Source organism: Eptesicus fuscus, chromosome 13, assembly GCF_027574615.1.
Source record: "Eptesicus fuscus isolate TK198812 chromosome 13, DD_ASM_mEF_20220401, whole genome shotgun sequence".
Taxonomy (NCBI): domain Eukaryota; kingdom Metazoa; phylum Chordata; class Mammalia; order Chiroptera; family Vespertilionidae; genus Eptesicus; species Eptesicus fuscus.
Window position 1 is genome coordinate 6,400,309 of NC_072485.1, and position 19,022 is coordinate 6,419,330.

General features: G+C 37.6%; 1 protein-coding gene across 1 annotated transcript in view; it reads left to right on the forward strand.

Annotated features, from left to right (window-relative positions):
• The first annotated feature begins 6,066 nt into the window (after positions 1–6,066).
• Positions 6,067–19,022, forward strand: part of SIK2 (salt inducible kinase 2) — a 133,954-nt gene continuing 120,998 nt past the window's right edge. The window contains exons 1-2 of the mRNA XM_008150154.3: positions 6,067–6,342; positions 16,871–16,987. Coding sequence (XP_008148376.2) covers positions 6,208–6,342; positions 16,871–16,987 — 252 coding nt within the window. The 5' untranslated portion in view covers positions 6,067–6,207. The remainder of the gene's footprint in view (positions 6,343–16,870; positions 16,988–19,022) is intronic.

Here is a 19,022-nt window from a genome sequence, read left to right on the forward strand (position 1 = left end):
TTTTGTTACTTAGATTCCACATATGAGTACGATCATGTGATACTTGTCTTTCTCTGACTGACTAATTTCACTTAGCATGATACTCTCCTGGTCCCTCCATACTGTCTCAAAGGGTAAGAGATTCTTCTTTTTTACTGCTGCATAGTATTCCATGGTATAAATGTACCACCTCTTTTTTTATCCACTCATCTACTGATGGGCACTTGGGTTGTTTCCAGATCATAGCTATTGTAAATTGTGCTGCTATGAACATAAGGGTGCATAAATTCTTTCTGACTCGTATTTCAGGTTTCTTAGTATATAGTCCTAGAAGTGGGATCACTGGTCAAATGGAAGTTCCATATTTAATTTGTTGAAGAACTTCATACTGTTTTCCATAATGGTTGCACCAGTCTGCATTCCCACCAGCAGTGTACTAGGGTTCCCTTTTCTCCACATCCTCACCAGCACTTGTCATTTGTTGATTTGTTGATGATAGCCATTTTGACAGGTATGGGATGGTACCTCATTGTCATTTCAATTTGCATCTCTCTGATGATCAGTGACTTTAAGCATTTTTTCATATATCTCTTGGCCATCTGTATGTCCTCTTTGGAGAAGTGTCTCTAGGTCCTTTGCCCATTTTTTAATTGAATTGTTGTCTTCCTTTTATTAAGTTGTATGAGCTCCTTATATATTTTGGATATTAACCCTTTATCAGATATATCATTGCCAAATATGTTCTCTCATACAGTGGGCTCTCTTTTCATTTTGTTGATGGTTTCTTTTGCTGTGCAGAAGCTTTTTATTTTGATGTAGTTCCATTTGTTTATTTTCTCCTTAGTTTCCTTTGCCCTATATGTATCTGTAAACATTTTGTTACAAGAGATGTCTTGAGATTTTGCTATATCTGGTTTCTTCTAGGATTTTTATGGTTTCACACTTACATTTAAGTCTTTTACCAATTTTTAGTTTATTCCATGTGTGTGTTGTAAGTTAATGGTCTAGTTTCATTTTTTTGCATGTATCTTTCCAATTTTCCCAACACCATTTATTGAAGAGACTGTCTTGACTCCATTGTATACCCTTGCCTCCTTTGTCAAATATTAACTGAGCATAATGGCTTGGATTGATTTCTGGGGTCTCTGTTCTGTTCCATTAATCTAAATGCCTGTTCTTGTGCCAGTACCAGGCTGTTTTGATTATGGTGGCTTTGTAGTATAATTTGATATCTGTTATGATGATCCCTCCAACTTTGTTCTTCTTTCTCAAGATTGCTACAGCTATTCCGGGTATTTTTTGATTCCATATAAATTTTTGGAGTATTTGTTCTAGCTCTGTGAAATATGCCATTGGTATTTTAATAGGGATTGCATTGAATCTGTATATTGCCTTGGGTAGTATGGACATTTTAATGATGTTGATTCTACCAGTCCATGAACATGGTATATTCTTCCACTTGTGTGTATCTTTTATCTCTTTTTTTTAACGTCCTATAGTTTTCCGAGTACAGGTCTTTTGTCTCCTTGGTTAAGTTTATTCCTAAGTATCTTATTTTTTTGTTGTTGCAATGGTAAGTGGGATTGTTTGTTTAGTTTGTCTTTCTGATATCATTATTGGTTTATAAAAAAAAAAGCCATCAATTTTTGGGTGTTGATTTTATATCCAGTTACATTGCCAAATTCATTTATTAAATCTAGAATTTTTTTGATAGAGTCTTTAGGGTTTTCTATGTACAATATCATGTCAGCTGTGAATAATTAGAGTTTTACTCCCTCCTTACCAATTTGGAAGCCTTTTATTTCTTCTTGTCTGATAGCTGTGGCTAGCACTTTCAGTACTATGTTGAATAGGAGTGGTGAAAGTGGACATCCCTGTCTTATTCCTGTTCTTAGGGGAAATGGTTTTAGTTTTTGTGCATTGAGTATGATGTTGGCTGTAGGTTTGTCATATAGGGCCTTTATCATGTTGAGATATGCCCCATCTATTCCTATTTTGCTGAGAGTTTTTATCAAAAATGGGTGTTGGATTTTGTTGAATGGCCTATTGATATGATCATTACACTTACTTTTCTTTATCTCTTCCCACTCACTCCAGTTTGGCATCCACCCTGAGTACTCTGAACTCCTCTGAAAAGATCATTAATTATCGATTCATGCCTAAATCCAATGAATTCTTGTCATTTTTAGTTTGCTTGACATACTTTCAGTGATTAAAAGTACTCCCTCCTTTAAATTTTCTTCTCCCTACATTTTAAAGATATTTTTCCCTCTGCATTCTACTTTTATTTCTCTGGCCTCTCTTCCTTGGCAGGGAGGAGATGCTTCTCTTTATTTACTCACTCCTGTGAGTGCTGAACAAATAGTGTAGGATTCTGTCTTCTTCACATTTTGCGGGGGAAGGAGCGGGAGTGTGTACAGAGGAGAGTAGGGAGTTTTTTTAATTGGCTTGTTTTTGCTACCTTTAGGTTGGTGAACTAAGCAAATACATATATTCCTTAGTCTTGGAGACCAAAAATAAACGTGAAAGTTAAAATAATATTCGTAGTTACAAATATAAGAAAATTAAGTATAACACTTAAACAATCTAAAAGTATCTGCTAAAACTAGGTTAAAATTAATAGTCACCAAAATTGGACATCTATAGATATAAAAGCCTAAGCAACCATTACGACTGGTCAACCGGTTGACTGTTCGGTCGCTTTGATGCGCACTGACCCACAATTAACCTCCCACAGCTGGCAAACCTCCTGCATTCCCTCCCCCTGGCTGGCTAACCTCCCATGGTCCCTTCCCCCAGCCGGCTGGCCCTTCTTGGGACTGGGCAAGATGGTCCCAATTGCCAGCCAGGTTGAGGGACCTCACCCGTGCACGAATTCATACACCAGGCCTCTAGTAATTATATAAAAACCTGAAGTTTACATACTCACAGCTCTCAAAATATATCTACAAAACCAAAAGGTCCACTAGTAAATTAGTAGCTAATAAAATTCTAATTCTCTGATATAACACACTTTCCAAGATTGAAGATTAGAAAATAATGAATATTTACTTATATGTAATGTTTATTCCATTCAGAGTTGAATCATAATGGCAAAAACTCGACACCAGCCCCCCACTATGAATCTGTGGGTGTGTATCCCCCTGAGCTGTAAGTAACAGACTCCTAGACTAGCAGAAGGCAATAAATAGCTGAAATGTCTTCTTCACTGTTGATATTCCCACTGCGTGGTACCACTCACATCTTTGACCTCAATTTATCAGTACTATCAATCTCTAAATTTTCAGCCTAGATCCCTCCGCCAATCTCCAGAATTATGTATCCAGAGCTTGTAAATGGCAATGCAGAAATTTTACTCCTAGCACAACTCATTTTGCTCTAGCACAGACATAATATATATTGATTTCTAATTATTTAATAGTCGTTCACAATATCTTTATATATATTAGAGGAATAAGAACTAAATGTCTAAATTAAATATATTACATGCTCTTTGAGGACTAGGTCCATAATTCATCCACTTTGTATGTTCAGTGACCAGCAGAGTGAATGGCACATGGTTAGCTCTCAGTAATTGATTGCATTTGTTCACTCCTGACAGAAACCTGGAAGCAATCTTCAACATCTCTCTAACCTCTCACATCACACCACTGCCACAGTTGGAATCCATCACTCCAGCAGCTTCCCACCCAGTTGCAACTTCAGAATTTCTCTTTGGAGGGTTTAGGAGCAACAGCCTGGCTGGAAGGAGAGAAGACACCCTCCAGCACATGGTGCCATGTATCTTCTGTTTTACTGTGGACACTCTCATTATTGAGTCTTGACATTCACAGCCGATAGTAGTTACCTGAGTACATCATGATTCTTCATATCTTCAGAACCCTTGTTCATGCTGTTTCTTCTGTTTCAAGTGATCATAAAATCCTTTTCCACCTGGCTAACCCTTATTCCACCTTCTCAAATCCACTCAAGTTTCATCTTTTGGAAGACTCTCCTGTGAAACTTTCAATTGAGTTGATTGCCTCTCCTTTGAGCGCTGTGTGGAAATCTCTTATCTTAGCTCTCACAACTTTAAATTATAAGTATTTGTGTCTACCCTCCTTACAATAACCCTCTGAGGTAGGTGCTATTATTAGCACTATTTAAAAGATGAGAAATTGAGGCAGAGAAAGGAAAAGCAGCTTTCCCACGGTCAGCAGCTAGTAGGTAGTAGAGCCACAGTTCACACAGAGCAGTCAGATTTTAGAGCTCCCACTCTAACCCTTAAACTCTCAAGGACAGGGGCCATGCCTTATTCACATTTACCATCCCTGGTGTCTCCCATGGTGCCTAGCCCATGAATGCAATAAATTTAATTTGATGGTGAGTTGAAAATTAATGCATTTTTAAGCTGTAAAGCAAAAGCCATACATGTTCCCCAGCAAAGTTTCACCCAATGATTTTAACATCTATTTATCCAAATCAATAATTTCTATAATGGTTGAAAAATAGTGATTTTCCTAATATAGTTTCTTCTATGTGTGTTAGTTCACATTCCACTGTCAAGAAGAATTGTCATCCCCATACCTAAAATTTTAAGCATAAGTATGCACGCATAGCTCATTGTGTTACAATCCATTTCTATCATTACCCATTCATGATACTCAAATTCTCCCACATTTACTAGCAGTAAGTGGAGGTACAGTCAAAAGCTAGCTCCAATATCCTTTTTTCCCCCAGAAGTAATTATTGTTTATTATTAATTCTTATATATCCTTTTAGTCTTTTTTTCTATGATTATATGTTTATGTTTTTTTTCAATTGTAGTTTACATTCAATATTATTTTGTATTAGTTTCAGGTGTACAACGTAGTGGTTAGACAATCATATACTTTCCAAAGTGGTCCTCCCAATATTTCAAACACAATGACACCATACGTAGTTATTACAATGTTACTGACTGTATTTCCTATGCTGTACTTTACATCCCCATGTCCTATTTCCTTTCAACGTGTCCTCATCGTTCTTTGAAAAGCTTGCTTTCTTGCACAAGAGCTTTCAAGGGCATTTAATACTTTCCCTCTCTCTGTCCTGGAATCAGCCTTCTCCAGAGTTTGATTGTGTTTGGTGGAGAATGGCATTTAGAAACCAAGATCTGCAGGCACATAATATATTTCAAAATGGTAAAATAACACTACCTGTTTCCTTGGGTCAGCATATGGAAGACTGGTGAGATTTGCAATCTTAACTCTTGCATTACCTGAGTGACCTTGGCAACTACCTTCATTCCTTGGAGCTTGATTCCCCTTCTGGAAAGAAAGTGCAACAGATTGAGGATGTATTTCTTAACGTTTTCGGGGTCAGCAACACGTTTGGGAATCTGATAAAAACTATAGTCCCAACTCCCTAGAGACAAACTCAAGTAGGCAAAAATTTGCATACATGGGGCGGGGGGTGGCGGGGAGGCAGGGCTGAGGCTCCGAAGCCCAGTTGAGGTTACAGATCCCTGCATTAAGGTCTCTTCAACGCTTACATTCTGTTAACTTATACGCGACCAGGCCGCTGTCAGGATGATTCCTCAGAGACATCAAAATGTGGAGGGGTTTATATAGGAACAAAATGAGAAAAGGATACAAAGAAATGAGCCTGTGAGTCATGCTGTACTTCACATCCCCATGTCAGCCACAGTTCTCTGACCCTGCCAAAATTAAGACACACCGAAGTCCTAAGTGAGAGGTTTTGGCGGGAAGGTCCCGGGGTGGGCGGAGAACGCGGGAGCTGGGGAAGGAGACCCAACCGCAGGCCCGGTCCAGGTCGCTGCATTCCCCCACTCCGCCCACCAGGGTTCGCTCTCGGCCTACGGCGAGGACGCGGAGGAATGGGGCGGACTGGGGTGCACGCCCGCCCCTGGCAGCAGCCGAGCGGCGGGGAGAGCTCAGAGCGCCGCAGCCCGGAAGGAACGTGCCGTCCAGGCCCCGCCGGTCTTCCCACCTTCCCTCCCGCCGCCGACGTCGGCGCTGTTCTGGTCGCCATGGTGACCAATCCCGGCCGGCCCCGCCCCCGCCCCCTGCCGCGGCCCCCTGACGTCGGTGCACGTCAGCAGCGGCGCGCGCCTGGCTGGGCCCAGCGGAGCTGGAGGGACGGAGCGAGCGAGGAGCGAGCCGAGCGGCCGTCGCCCGAGCTCAGCCGCGCCGCCCGCCAGCCCGCGCTCCAGGCTCCAGTCCGCCGTGTCCAGCAGCGGGACCCAGCATGGTCATGGCGGATGGCCCGAGGCACTTGCAGCGCGGGCCGGTCCGGGTGGGGTTCTACGACATCGAGGGCACGCTGGGCAAGGGCAACTTCGCCGTGGTGAAGCTGGGGCGGCACCGGATCACCAAGACGGAGGTGCGGCCCGGGCTCGGCGGGGGCGTCCGAGGCGAGGGTTCGGGAGATGAGCCGTTTGCCGAGCGGGGCGGCTGCAGCGGGGCCTGGGGAGACCCCCCGAGGCCGGGTCACCCGCTGAGGCGAGAGGGCCCGGGACTGAGGACCCGGGAGGTGCAGGCGGTCGGGGCCGGGTCACTTGGACCGAGTGTCGTCCAATTGGGAACCCGACCAGCCGGGGCTTTGCCTTCCCTACGCCACTCCCGGCGGCCACGCGGAATTTCGGCCGGAGCCTTCCACCCTGGCCGTGACCTGGTGTGTGGCCTCCGCTCGGGGAGCCCAAGTTCCGCGTCTCCCCTGCTTTCGACTGGGGGTGGGGTGGGAGGGGAAGTGAGGTGCTCCCGGGCTGCGCGCTGAGGGACGCCGCCAGCCCCGAGGAGGGGACGCCCGCGCTCGGACTCCGGAGACGGGCATCGCGCGCCCCCGTGACCTCGGCGCCCCGCACGGCCCCGCGAGGAAGGGACCCCCGTGGCCGACAATGCCCGGACGGCCACTGTCATCTCCCTCCTTTGGCCCGACAGCGTCTCTGGTTTGGTGGCAGGCTGGCTGGATCTAACACCCCAGACAATGGGACTGGTGACAATGGTCATCGCTGCGTCCGCACGGTTGGCGGGCTGGCCTTTCTCAGCCCGGGCGGTCGCCTCACCGGGGGTGCCTCCTGGCCGTGCACACGCGTGCCCCGAGCCGCCGCGGACTCCTGCTTCCCGGCGGACTCAGCACCCCCCCCCCCCCGCCCCCCGCACATTCTGATGCACCGCACAGACTTCCTCGCAGTCTCTTCTTACCTAACCGCCCCCTTCCTTCCACGGCCTCAAGCTGCTCTCCTCGGGGTCTCTATTTTAAGACGTGCAAATGAAATACTTTAGAAAAACGGTAGAAACGGAACCATTCTTTAGGGAAAAAAAAAAAAAAAAAAACCCTTGTGTTTTTGACGTATCCCACTCTGCCTCATTGTAGTTGTTCTGTTATTTCACCATTTTTCAGTGTGTTCTTGGCCAGTTTTCACCCCTTTCCGTTTTCCCCCCTATTAGTGTGGGTGTACTAGGGTTTGAATGTGGAATAACAGGACCTTTTTTCATTTTTCAGAAAGGCGGTGTAAGGTGAAGGGCATTTGACAACTTGAGTAATTTTCGTAGCTGTTTTTCTTGGAAGTTTTGCTTAACTTTGTTTTTTCTTTGTTTTTGTGAAGGAATCCATTTCCCAAAAAAAGGGGGGGGTGTATGTCATTGCGTCATCTTCACTTTTCACCCTCCCTTACTGATCTTGAAGTAACCCAAATATGACTAATTTTTTAGCATCAGTACCAAGGTAACAGGTTGTCCTCTCACAAATTTCTCAATGTTAGCAATTCAGATTAAGTTTGTAATGATAAATACTGTGACTAATAGTGAGATTACTTAATCTGATCCAGCATTTTTTTAAATGAAGAAATTGGTTCCATTCTCCTGAAGAACTATGGTCTCATGATATGCCATTTCTCCTTTAAATTACATGAAAAGAAGGCATGTTTAAAGTGTATTTTTATATGAGCCCTTGCTTAATAACTGTCTAAAAAGCAAACAAGGTTGCATGTTACAAAAGCTACAGAACTTTGAACTATATATTGTTATGTGGTTAAACTCCAAACCCGTCAGTTCATATCACTTTTTTTTTCTCATCAGGTCTTATCAGTATTAGTAGCAAGATTTAATTGTGAGTTGTTATTTATTAGATGAAATTTGGGTAATAGAGTATCTATTTAAGTTCTGCTTAAGTGGGGCTTACAGTGACTGACACATTCTGTTGAGCTTGACAGTTCAAAAGATGTCAGTTTCAAACTGATATATCTTGTAGAGCTAGGGGGCACTGTGAAGTAGTATCGTGATTTGGCTTTCAGATGGAGTGAGATCAATTTGTAATTGAAGGCACAGGTCAGGTTATGAAAGAGCACCCAGATCCTGAATTGTGTGTGTAGTATATGTGTGTGTAAAACGACTTATGTTAAGAGCTAAATTTCTAGTCCACAGAGCCCATCTCCTTTGTGCTTTTCTGAAGAAGGTGTCCTTAGCATATAAAAAGAAATAGTGTGCATGTGACATAGGGTGAGTGTGTTTGTGGTGATTTGGTGTGATTGGAGATATTCAAGTTGAGAGGGGTGAGTGAAATAGCAGGGTAATTAAGGAAAGGTTCCTGTAGATCTCAAGTTTTGTAAAGTTGCTGTGAACCTTTATGGTAATTTGCACGTAGAATTATTTAGATGCAATTGTAAGAACAATTGTTCTTAGAGTATACTATTTGTTGTTAATGAGGGTTTTTAAAAAGCAGTATTTGTTATTGTCATCAGTTCACTGTATATTTATGTCTTTAATAAATACAATAGCTACTTCATATAGAAATAAAATGGCTAGTGGAAACTTTAAAGTTTTATTAAACATTATTTTAGGTTCTCATTGCTGAGCACAGTACAGTAATTACAGTGAAAACAATGTATAAAGAACAGTATCAGCAAAATATAATTAAACTTATTGCTTATAAAAGGTCCTTCAATATAGTATACTTTAACATCAGTATGTTTGTGTGTTTTAAAACTTAGAGGTCTTTTTTCTAAAATTGGAACCCAAGACAAATTTTAGGGCTTAGTTTCAACATCAATGTCATGAACAATTGGACCCTTTTATTTTGAGTGGGCTCTTCTCCGCCTCTTGTTCTGTATCATTAAAAAATAGTGTTTTCTACAGAGCTTGGAAGATCCAAGAGTGTTGGCATTTTAGGGTGAGAAATCAGTAGACAAAAGAGATCGTCGTTTTGGTCTAATCAGTTAAATAGCTTAACATTAAGAAATATAATTACATCTTCATCTGAAGCAGTATTCTTATGTTGGACCTCTGTGTAAATTTGCAAACAAAAGGGAAGGCTTCCTAATATAATGCAGTACTTCATAAAAGCTTTGGAGTATTGGTTTGTGATTTATGAATTAGAGTAGCTAATTTTGTAAAATTAGCATAATGGGAAAAGAATAATAGCGTTTAGACTGTTAAACTATTTTAGGCAGTAGTGCTATGTGTCCTTGAGTAGTGTTTTATTTTATTAATACTATACTAGCAAGGAACTTTTTCCTTTTATCTGATTATATGGCTAGTTTTTCTGTCTATTAAATAAAATTCCAGAAAAATCACTTGTACCCTTAAACTTTTTCTTGTTTTCTGACTATTAAAGAAATATAGTCTTAATGTAGAAAATATAAAGAATAGTTCACAAAAAAAGTACATGTATAATTTCTTCACCAATGGGAATAAATCATTCTCAACATTATGGCGTGTTTCCCTCTAGTCATCTTTTTTAATGCATTTTTCCATAGATGAGATCACATGGTAGATACACATATATACATTGTATCCCTTTTTCCACTTACAGCCTGAGCATTTTGCTTATTATATGTAATGTGATAAAACATTTTTAAAATATTTTTATTGATTTTTTTTTTTTTAGAAAAGGAGAGGAAGAGAGAGAGAGAAACATCGATCAGCTGCCTCCCACACACACCTTGACTAGGGACAAACCCACAACCAGGGTATGTGCCCTGATGGGGAATGGAACCGGCAACCTTTCGGTGCACAGGACAGTGCCCAGCCAACTGAGCCACACTAGCCGGAGCTTGATAAGACATTTTTAATAGCTTCAGTGTTCTACCTTGCAGATGAATCCTATTTTACTTAATAATTTCCTTATTATTGAACATTATATAGTATCCAGTGTTGACTTATAGTAAATAACTTGCACTGAATGATTTTTGTGTATATAATTCTTTGTCTGAATTTATTTTTTCAGGAAGGAGAAATTGGGGGTAAATTCCTAGAAGGGAAATTACCAAGTGAGAAGGTTATTTTTATATTGAAGAGTAATATATTTTTATCAAATTTATCATGTTTAGCTAAAGAACACATAAATATGTGGCCCATGGAATCTTAAATATATTTCACAGAGATTCTGAAAATACCTTATTAAATGGCACCTACCCTTTAAGAGAACCTGGAATACAAAACTTAGAGTAAGGACATTCTGAACACTGCTTTTGTTCACTGAAAAGCTTTCTGTGTGCATTTGGGCTTTTATATTTAGGCATAACTCTTCAACTATTACATTAAAATGTATTTTTAAAGTTTTCCAAATAAAGTATCAAAGTTGCATTTTTGGAACAAGGGTAAGAAACCAGAGAAGGGTATATCATACCCTAATTGCAATATTTCTTGAAGAAGGTAACTTATTTTTTTAAATACAATTGAATTTTATACTTTGCTTTAAAATTTTAAGACTCCTCTAAGTACTCTTAGTATTAATCTTGTGCTATGAAGTAGTCCAGATTTCAAACAGCAGCTGTACTATGTGCAACAGAAGGACTTGCTACCAAATAATTTAATCATCCATATTTGTATCTAGGCCTATTTATGATCTTTGTGATGAAATAAATATTTTATTTATCATGGAAGATATATGCTTTATTAGAAATTGTCTCTAGTTTCTTGGCACCCAGGCTAGGAATATTTGGCAAATTATTCTGTTCAAAATACTCTGTTCTTTTGGGGCAGTTGAGGGAGGCAAATATGCAAAATAAGAGTTGTGTAAATTTTTATATTCTGTAGAAACTTTAAACTTTAACAGAGTTTAATGTGTTCTTATTTTATTTCCACTGGGAAATTATATCTCAGTATCAGGCAATTAAGAAAACATTTATTTGGAAATAACTGAAACTGGCCTCGATTCTTGGATTCACATGATGACATTTGATTTATGGCCCACTGCTGATGACAGGTTCATTACCTTGGAGCCAAATGGATTCCAGAAATTCATTAAGATACCTTTCTTTCCTCTTTGGTATACCTAGTACTTCTACCTTCCGGCTGCATAGTTTTTATAAGTTATTTATGTAAAAGTTCCTTTATACAGAACATTTGTGGAGAATGCGATTTCACCCTTCAAAGAGAAACAGCCCATGTATCCAGTTTCAGATTATTAGAAGAATGAAAGAATTACATTTGGGAATGTAATTTAAAAAATCATCATTTTAAAAATACTTTAAATAGGTTAAGAGATGAATCTTGGATGGAGTAAGCTAAAAAGTGATGCTAAAATTTGTTTTAAGTTCTTTAAAATAATCATAGTATTTATGTGTTTTTCCTCCAACTACAAAAATAATTGTAGACATTGCTTATTCAATGTAGACATTGTTGAAAAGCTCAAAGAAGAAAATAAATATCCTTAATTCCACCATCTAGACCAAGAGATAATTAAGTTCATATCCTCTTAGTTATTCATATATGTTATATATATAGGTAATAAAATTGATGTCATCTATATATATAATCTGTGTTTTTTAATTAATGTGTTTGTAACATTTCCCAAAGTTTAAAACAAAACAAAACTTCAGTTAAATACTATCCTTGCACATGACTGACTGTATTTTATTTATCAATTTCCTGTTCTTATTTCGCTCTCTCACTGTTTCTCTTTCAAAAATAATGTTTCAGAGAGCATTCCTGTATATACATCTTTGTATACCTGTCTGATTATTTCCTTAGGGTAATACCATAGTTATGGAAATTCTTGAGTCAGGAAATATGTCTTTACATCCATATCTTATGGCATGAGATGCCAAATTACCCTAAAATAAAAAAGGAGTACCTATTAATTTTTACCAGGAAGAATGCATATTTACCAGGAATAAGATTTTTAAATCTTTTCCAATTTGATGGAAGAAAATAATATATCTTATTCTCATTTGCATTTCTTTGATTACACAGTTTCATGCGATGACTATATTTCTTTTGTGAATTGCTTGTTTGTTCTTGGGCCCATTTTTTAATTGAGTTGTCTTTTTGTAAATTTGCTTAAGTAATTTTTAAGATAGGAGATTATTTTTAATCATTTATAGTCTTAAAAATTATCAGTTCAATTTTTATGCATATAAAAGTATACTAACATTTTTACCTTACCCATCATTATAATAATTAAATTAAATCTTAATGAGGGCTTATTTTGTTATATAAATTCTTGTATTTTAAAAGCCAAATTTTAAATTGGAAAAAAGTCTAATTTATTTACCCTAAAAGGGTAATTAAAGAACTCCATGTCAGTTTTACTACTGATTTTTACTGCTTTCAGAAACCCTTTCATTGTAGACTACTTACTCACATTCACTTTTCAGTCCAATAATGTTCTGATTCCCCACTTGATTTGACATAAAAACTTTAGAAGTGTATTTCTTTTTTAACTTTAAAAATCTAATTGTATGGTAAGGATAAATCTACTTGCTACTTTAGAGGGACAGTGTAGAATTAGTGTGTTAGTAGTAAATAACACTGAAGCAGATATTACCTGAGATAGCAAACATATGTTAATGCCTTCTGATTTGTTACTAGAAGAATAGCTCTTATTGTGTAACTTATAAAGTTACTCAAAGCCACTCGTGTATGTGGTTTCTTTAAATGTATGAGATTAATATTTTATATGAGACGTGAAATAACTTTTTCTACATTTATCATACAGGGTAACAGCATTAAAGTATATTTTGAAACATGAAAATATTCCTTTTATTCATCAGTTTAACATTATTTGATTTCTGCTCTTACATTTAATCTGTGCAGATTTGTATTTTACATAGTTGTTATATTTGTGTGTATTTTTTTTTACTTAAGATTATTAGAAACATTTCTATATATAGTCTTAACTAATATTTAAGTCTTAAAAAGTACCCATTTTATAAAGAATTTAGAAATTAAGAAAATGACTAATATTTCACAGAGAAGGTAGCATATTTGATAAATATAACTCCATTTTCTTTTTCTTTTTTCTTATTAGAAAAGTATTCATTTTAATCAAAGAGAAATTACACAGGAAACTATAATGGGCAAAATAAAATAATCCGTGATTTTTTTTTTTCACCTACTGATAACATTTCATTATATTTATATCTAGTATTTCCTGGTCTTTTTCCCTGTGTTCAGACTGCACTGATTGCCTGATTTTTAATTTAATGGTTTAGTCTAAGCATTTCTCCATATTATTAAAAGGAACCAGTTAATATTAATGGTCATAATATAATGTAATTATTTCCCAGTTACTGTTTCTATTTTTTTAATGTTATAAATTATCATTTCAGATTATTTCTTTCAAATAATTTCTTAGAAGTAGAATCCTTAGGCTAAATGGGATGGATGATTTTTAAGGTTCTTGACATTGTCAAATTACCTTATAGAAAAGTTATAATCTATTTTATATTCCTAGCAGCCACATATAAAAGTGGCCATCTCTTTGAACCTTAGCTCACAAGGATGTTTACATTTTAATCTTCATAAATATAGCAAGTGAAAAAGGTATCTTTTGAGATATAAGTGACATATTAGGTATTTTGTTGGGTTTTTTGTTTTTGTTTTGTTGCCCTGACTGGGAATCAAACCAGAGACCTTCTGGTACATGGTATGACGGTCAATCAACTGAGCTACACAAGCCAGGGCAGTATTTTGTTGTTTTTAATTCACATTTTCCTATTTCTGAGGTTACAATATTCAGTGTTGCTGCTTTACATGGGATTTAATAATCATTCTAGTAATCATTTTAGCTTATCCAATATGCCCTCCATAGTTGTATAGGAAACTTTCTTTTTGAACGCTTGCAGAAGGAATATTAATTTTTCAATCTCCAATAAATTCATTGAAGGTTATTTTTAAAACAATGCATACATAACTAATTAGTAAGAAACAGCAGTTTGGGTCTCCAGAGCAGATCCATCCCAGACTGCTCAGCGAGGCAAAAGCCAGCGGGACCGCAAGCGCCTGCAGCTGACACCTGCAGGACTAGCTCCGGGGGGAGTACAGCTCAGAACAGGGACAATCAAGGTGTGAGACTCAAGGCAGACCCAGCCTCTGGGCTAAGGAGTCCGGGACCACTGGACAGATGGCATGAAGACATTGGGGTTGAACTTCACTGGTAGCAAGTTGGAGGGGAGATCCCTCCCACAAACGGGACATCAACAATCAAGTCCCAATTACAACAGGAGAACCCAAATAATGCTCACAAGGAGCACTCATTGAGCATTCAGCTCAGCTGAACAAAGAGTCTGCACTTCTGGGCCCCTCAAGATACTTTCTACCTTAGGCCAGCCCACAAAGAATGGGAGGCAGAACAGTGCTATCTAATACATAGAAGCAAATATAAAGAGACAGCTAAAATGGGGAGACAAAATATGCCCATGTTACCTTCCTAAGGAATATTGAAAATATTCAAGTATAGAGTTATCTTTTTATCTGTCAACTTTTACCCAAAGTAAATGATAATAACTGTGCCTATAGTCTCATTTCTAGCAAAGTTTAGCACTTTCTACTTTCTAGAATATTTTGATTACAGAAGCATAATACTAACAAACATCAAAATAGCTATCGCAAAACTGCCTAACAAAGAAGCTCTACCCCCTTTCTTCTTAGGCAAAAATTTAGTTTTATGAATATATTTAGTAATCTGATTTCCCTTGGGAACTTGAGTTCTTCTGTGGATTACAATTAAATCAGGAAACAAGCTGTGACAGCAAATTAGAAATAGACAAAGGTAAGAAATAAACCTTACAGTAGAGAGGCAAGCAAAGGATAGAGTAGCTATAAGGAAAGAAGAAAAAAATAATTGTATAAATGAGAGTCTGAGGGAATTGACAAGCTGAGTCCTGTTAGATACCTTTTAAGAGTCTTAAACTATTAGTGCATACAGTATCAATATTTTAAATATTATCCTGAAACAGCATATAACTGAATTGTGTTCAGAATACATACATAGAATGGGAAGTACTTTTTAGAGTTTCTTCAGAACTTATTATAATTAAATTTGGGTGGTGTCTAATTATCTGAAAATTTTATTTAAGTCAGAATGGCTTATTTCCTAACCAAATATATACTAATTTTTAAAAATTGGGTTTTTTTAGTTGCATGAAAAAAAGGTACATGATTGTTGATTTCTGATTACCTAGTTATTCACCTTCAAATGCAGCTCCTTCAAATTATTAACCTTGGGAGGGTTTGGGTTCCTATCTAGTTATAATAGGAAGAGGCCACATTTCTAAAAATCAGATTCCTTTATGGAAGTCAAAATTTAGTATAAGTACTAACATTTGAGTTTTTGCACTTTGATTTTTAGAACAAAATTTAATCCAGCCCTGGCTGGTTTGGCTTGGTGAATGGAGCGTTGGCCTGCAGACCTGGGGAGGAGCGGGGTGGGGGGGGTGGGGGGAGGTCCCAGGTTCAATTCTGGTCAGGGGCACGTGCCCAGGTTTGCGAGCTCGGTCTCCAGTGGGGGGGGGGGGGGGGGCGGTGCAGGAGGCAGCCAATCGGTGATTCTCTCTTATCATTGATGTTTCTGTCTCTCCCTCTCCCTTCTTCTCTGAAATCAATAAAAATATATTTTAAAAAATTTAATCCAATGGGTAGCTTCATGGAGATGAATTTTGATAATTTATATTTAGCTTTTGAACCTATCACTGGCTTTTCTAGAAAAACTAGTGGCCCGGTGCATGGATTCCTGCACATTAAAAGGAAATTAATTAGAAGAAATATTTTAATATAGCAATTTGCCCTTTCTCTAAAATAGAAGTCTCAGAGATGAAAGAAAATTAGCAAAATGTATATGAAAATAATATATAAATTGATTAATAAATAACAACATGATATAAAAACAACAAAGACATGATATAAAAACAAAGAAACCATGATATAAAAACAGCTGATAAAAACAATGACTGATAAGTTGATTAACTTATTCAAATATCTCCCTGTATTCCACATTAAGAGTAAAAATACTTTCAGAGTGCTTGACTAATTTCCCTTGTGATGAAGTATTTACAACTTTAACATCACATGCTCTTCGAACTCAAGAGAAAGCAACACGCATGTGATTGGCGCCAGCAAGAGCTTTATATGTATCACACATGCGCGAGTCAATGTTTATTTTTAAATTGCCAGTGTGCATCATATGTACTGGCTGGTCGGTCACTGAGCCTTTTGTGTGTGTGTGTGTGTGTATATATATATATATATATATATATATATACATATATATATATATATTTTAGTACAATAGAAACTGTCTTTTACTTGGCTGATAATTTATTTATAGGTACTTTGTGGTGGGATAATAACTAGTTGAAACTGCTGAGATTTTATTTAATTTATAAATGGAGTACAAAGGTATTATGTTTGTATTGAAAGAGAAATATGTTTTATTAAAGTAACTTTGTAGGGTTATTCTTCATAGCACACTGAAGATACTACCAAACAAAATCTATCAGTGTCCTACACATAGTAGATGTTTAAGAACTATTTGTTGAATGAATAAACGAGCATTGAATTTAATCTAGCTATTATCATTGTAATAGGAACCTACAGGCTAAGTCTCAGATGTCATTTATTAAAAAGATTCTAACTGGAAAATGTTAACCATTCTATACTAATTGCATTTATTTGTGTATGGGATGCAGGTGGCGATAAAAATTATAGATAAATCTCAGCTGGATGCAGTGAACCTTGAGAAAATCTACCGAGAAGTACAAATAATGAAAATGTTAGACCATCCTCACATAATCAAACTTTATCAGGTATGACTTAGCCTTACAACTCTCCATGCTTCTCACATTCAGTTCTCTATTTTGCATAATCGTTTTTCTCTTTTTTCAACGTATTAAAAAAGGATGATGTCATGTTTTTACTAAGCTGAATACAGCCATCTTTTATATTCAAATAAAAAATTAGGAAAGTAAACACTCGTAGCTTAATTTTAACTTGTCTCTCAGACTGTAAGCTATTTATTTAAAAAGCTTGCCTGGCTGGTGTGGCTCAGTGGTCGAGCGTCGGCGTATGCACGAGGAGGTCATGGTTTGATTCCCGGTCAGGGCACATGTCCGGGTTTCGGGCTCAATCCCCAGTAGGGGCGTGCAGGAGGCAGCCGATCAATGATTCTCTCTCATCATTGATGTTTCTCTCTCTCTCTCCCTCTCCCTTCCTCTCTAAAATCAATAAAAATATATTTTAAAAAAATTTTTTTAATTAAAAACTTATAGTTGTGCATTTGTGATACCATCTTAAACCTGCTGGGTTTTGGTGGTGGTACTATTAATGAGGACATGGGAATTTTGCTTATTTAAAAAATATATTGTTATTGTTTTATGAAACACAAAGGCCAAAAATGGTATATTACTTAGTGACATATTTGGTAATACCTAGAGCCAAATCTTATATTTTGTTTAGGTTGTTATAGTAGATAAAGTATCTGAGCCATTTTTTAAAAAACAACTTTATTAAGATAATTTTTGTAGGAAACTGCACCCATTTTAAGTATAATCCATGGTTTTTAAAAGAAAGATTTTCTCATATTTTTAAAGAGTATTTCATCTTTAGGAACGGTAATGTAATACCAAATACTTGTAATAATTTAATTCATTAAGATGTGGAATATTTATATTGGAAAATTAGTTTCAAACTAAAATGTTACAGTATGCTAGACCAGTGGTCGGCAAACTCGTTAGTCAACAGAGCCAAATATCAACAGTACAACGATTGAAATTTCTTTTTTTTTTTTTTTAATATATTTTATTGATTTTTTACAGAGAGGAAGGGAGAGGGATAGAGAGTTAGAAACATCGATCAGCTGCCTCCTGCACACCCCCTACTGGGGATGTGCCCACAACCCTTGTACATGCCCTTGACCGGAATCGAACCTGGGACCTTTTAGTCCGCAGACCGATGCTCTATCCACTGAGCCAAACCAGTCTCGGCATGAAATTTCTTTTGAGAGCCAAATTTTTTAAACTTAAACTTCTTCTAACGCCACTTCAAAATAGACTCGCCCAGGCCATGGTATTTTGTGGAAGAGCCACACTCAAGGGACCAAAGAGCCGCATGTGGCTCGCGAGCCGCAGTTTGCCGACCATGGTGCTAGACTATATGTACCTATTGTATTTAGACAGTGGCACGAGTATGTGATTTGTATCTCTTTATATATATATTTAAAATACAGATATATATTTTATGTATACATATGTACATGCAAATATACATACACATATACATATTTAGCTAAACAACTTTTTATTGATAGAAATTTGCAGTTAAAGAGGTGTGGGGACCATTAACATTAGCATTACCTAAAAATGAGAGACTGTGGTGTGCCACTCAAAACAATTCCTGAAGTTCTAAAACCATAGAGGCCCTCTTAGGTCAAATGTATAGTATATAAGAGTATTTCTCCCTTTACACTTTTTATTTTGTAAATATTTTTTTTATTGGTTTCAGAGAAGGGAGAGGTAGAGAGAGATAGAAACATCAATGATGAGAGAGAATCATTAATCGGCTGCCTCCTGCACGTGCCCCACTGGGGATCCAGCCTGCAACCCAGGTATGTGCCCTGACCGGGAATTGAACCGTGACCTCCTGGTTCATAGGTTGATGCTCAACCTCTGAGCCACACCAGCCAGGCCCCTTTACACTTTTTTTAAAAAATTGAAGAGGATACTTATAAGAAAGTAATCACATTCTTAGAAGTCTCTGATGAACCATAAGCCAAACTGAGGTTAAAACATGAAGCTTCATATGATAATTCTATGTTTATTTGAACTAAATGACCAGGTAAATTGA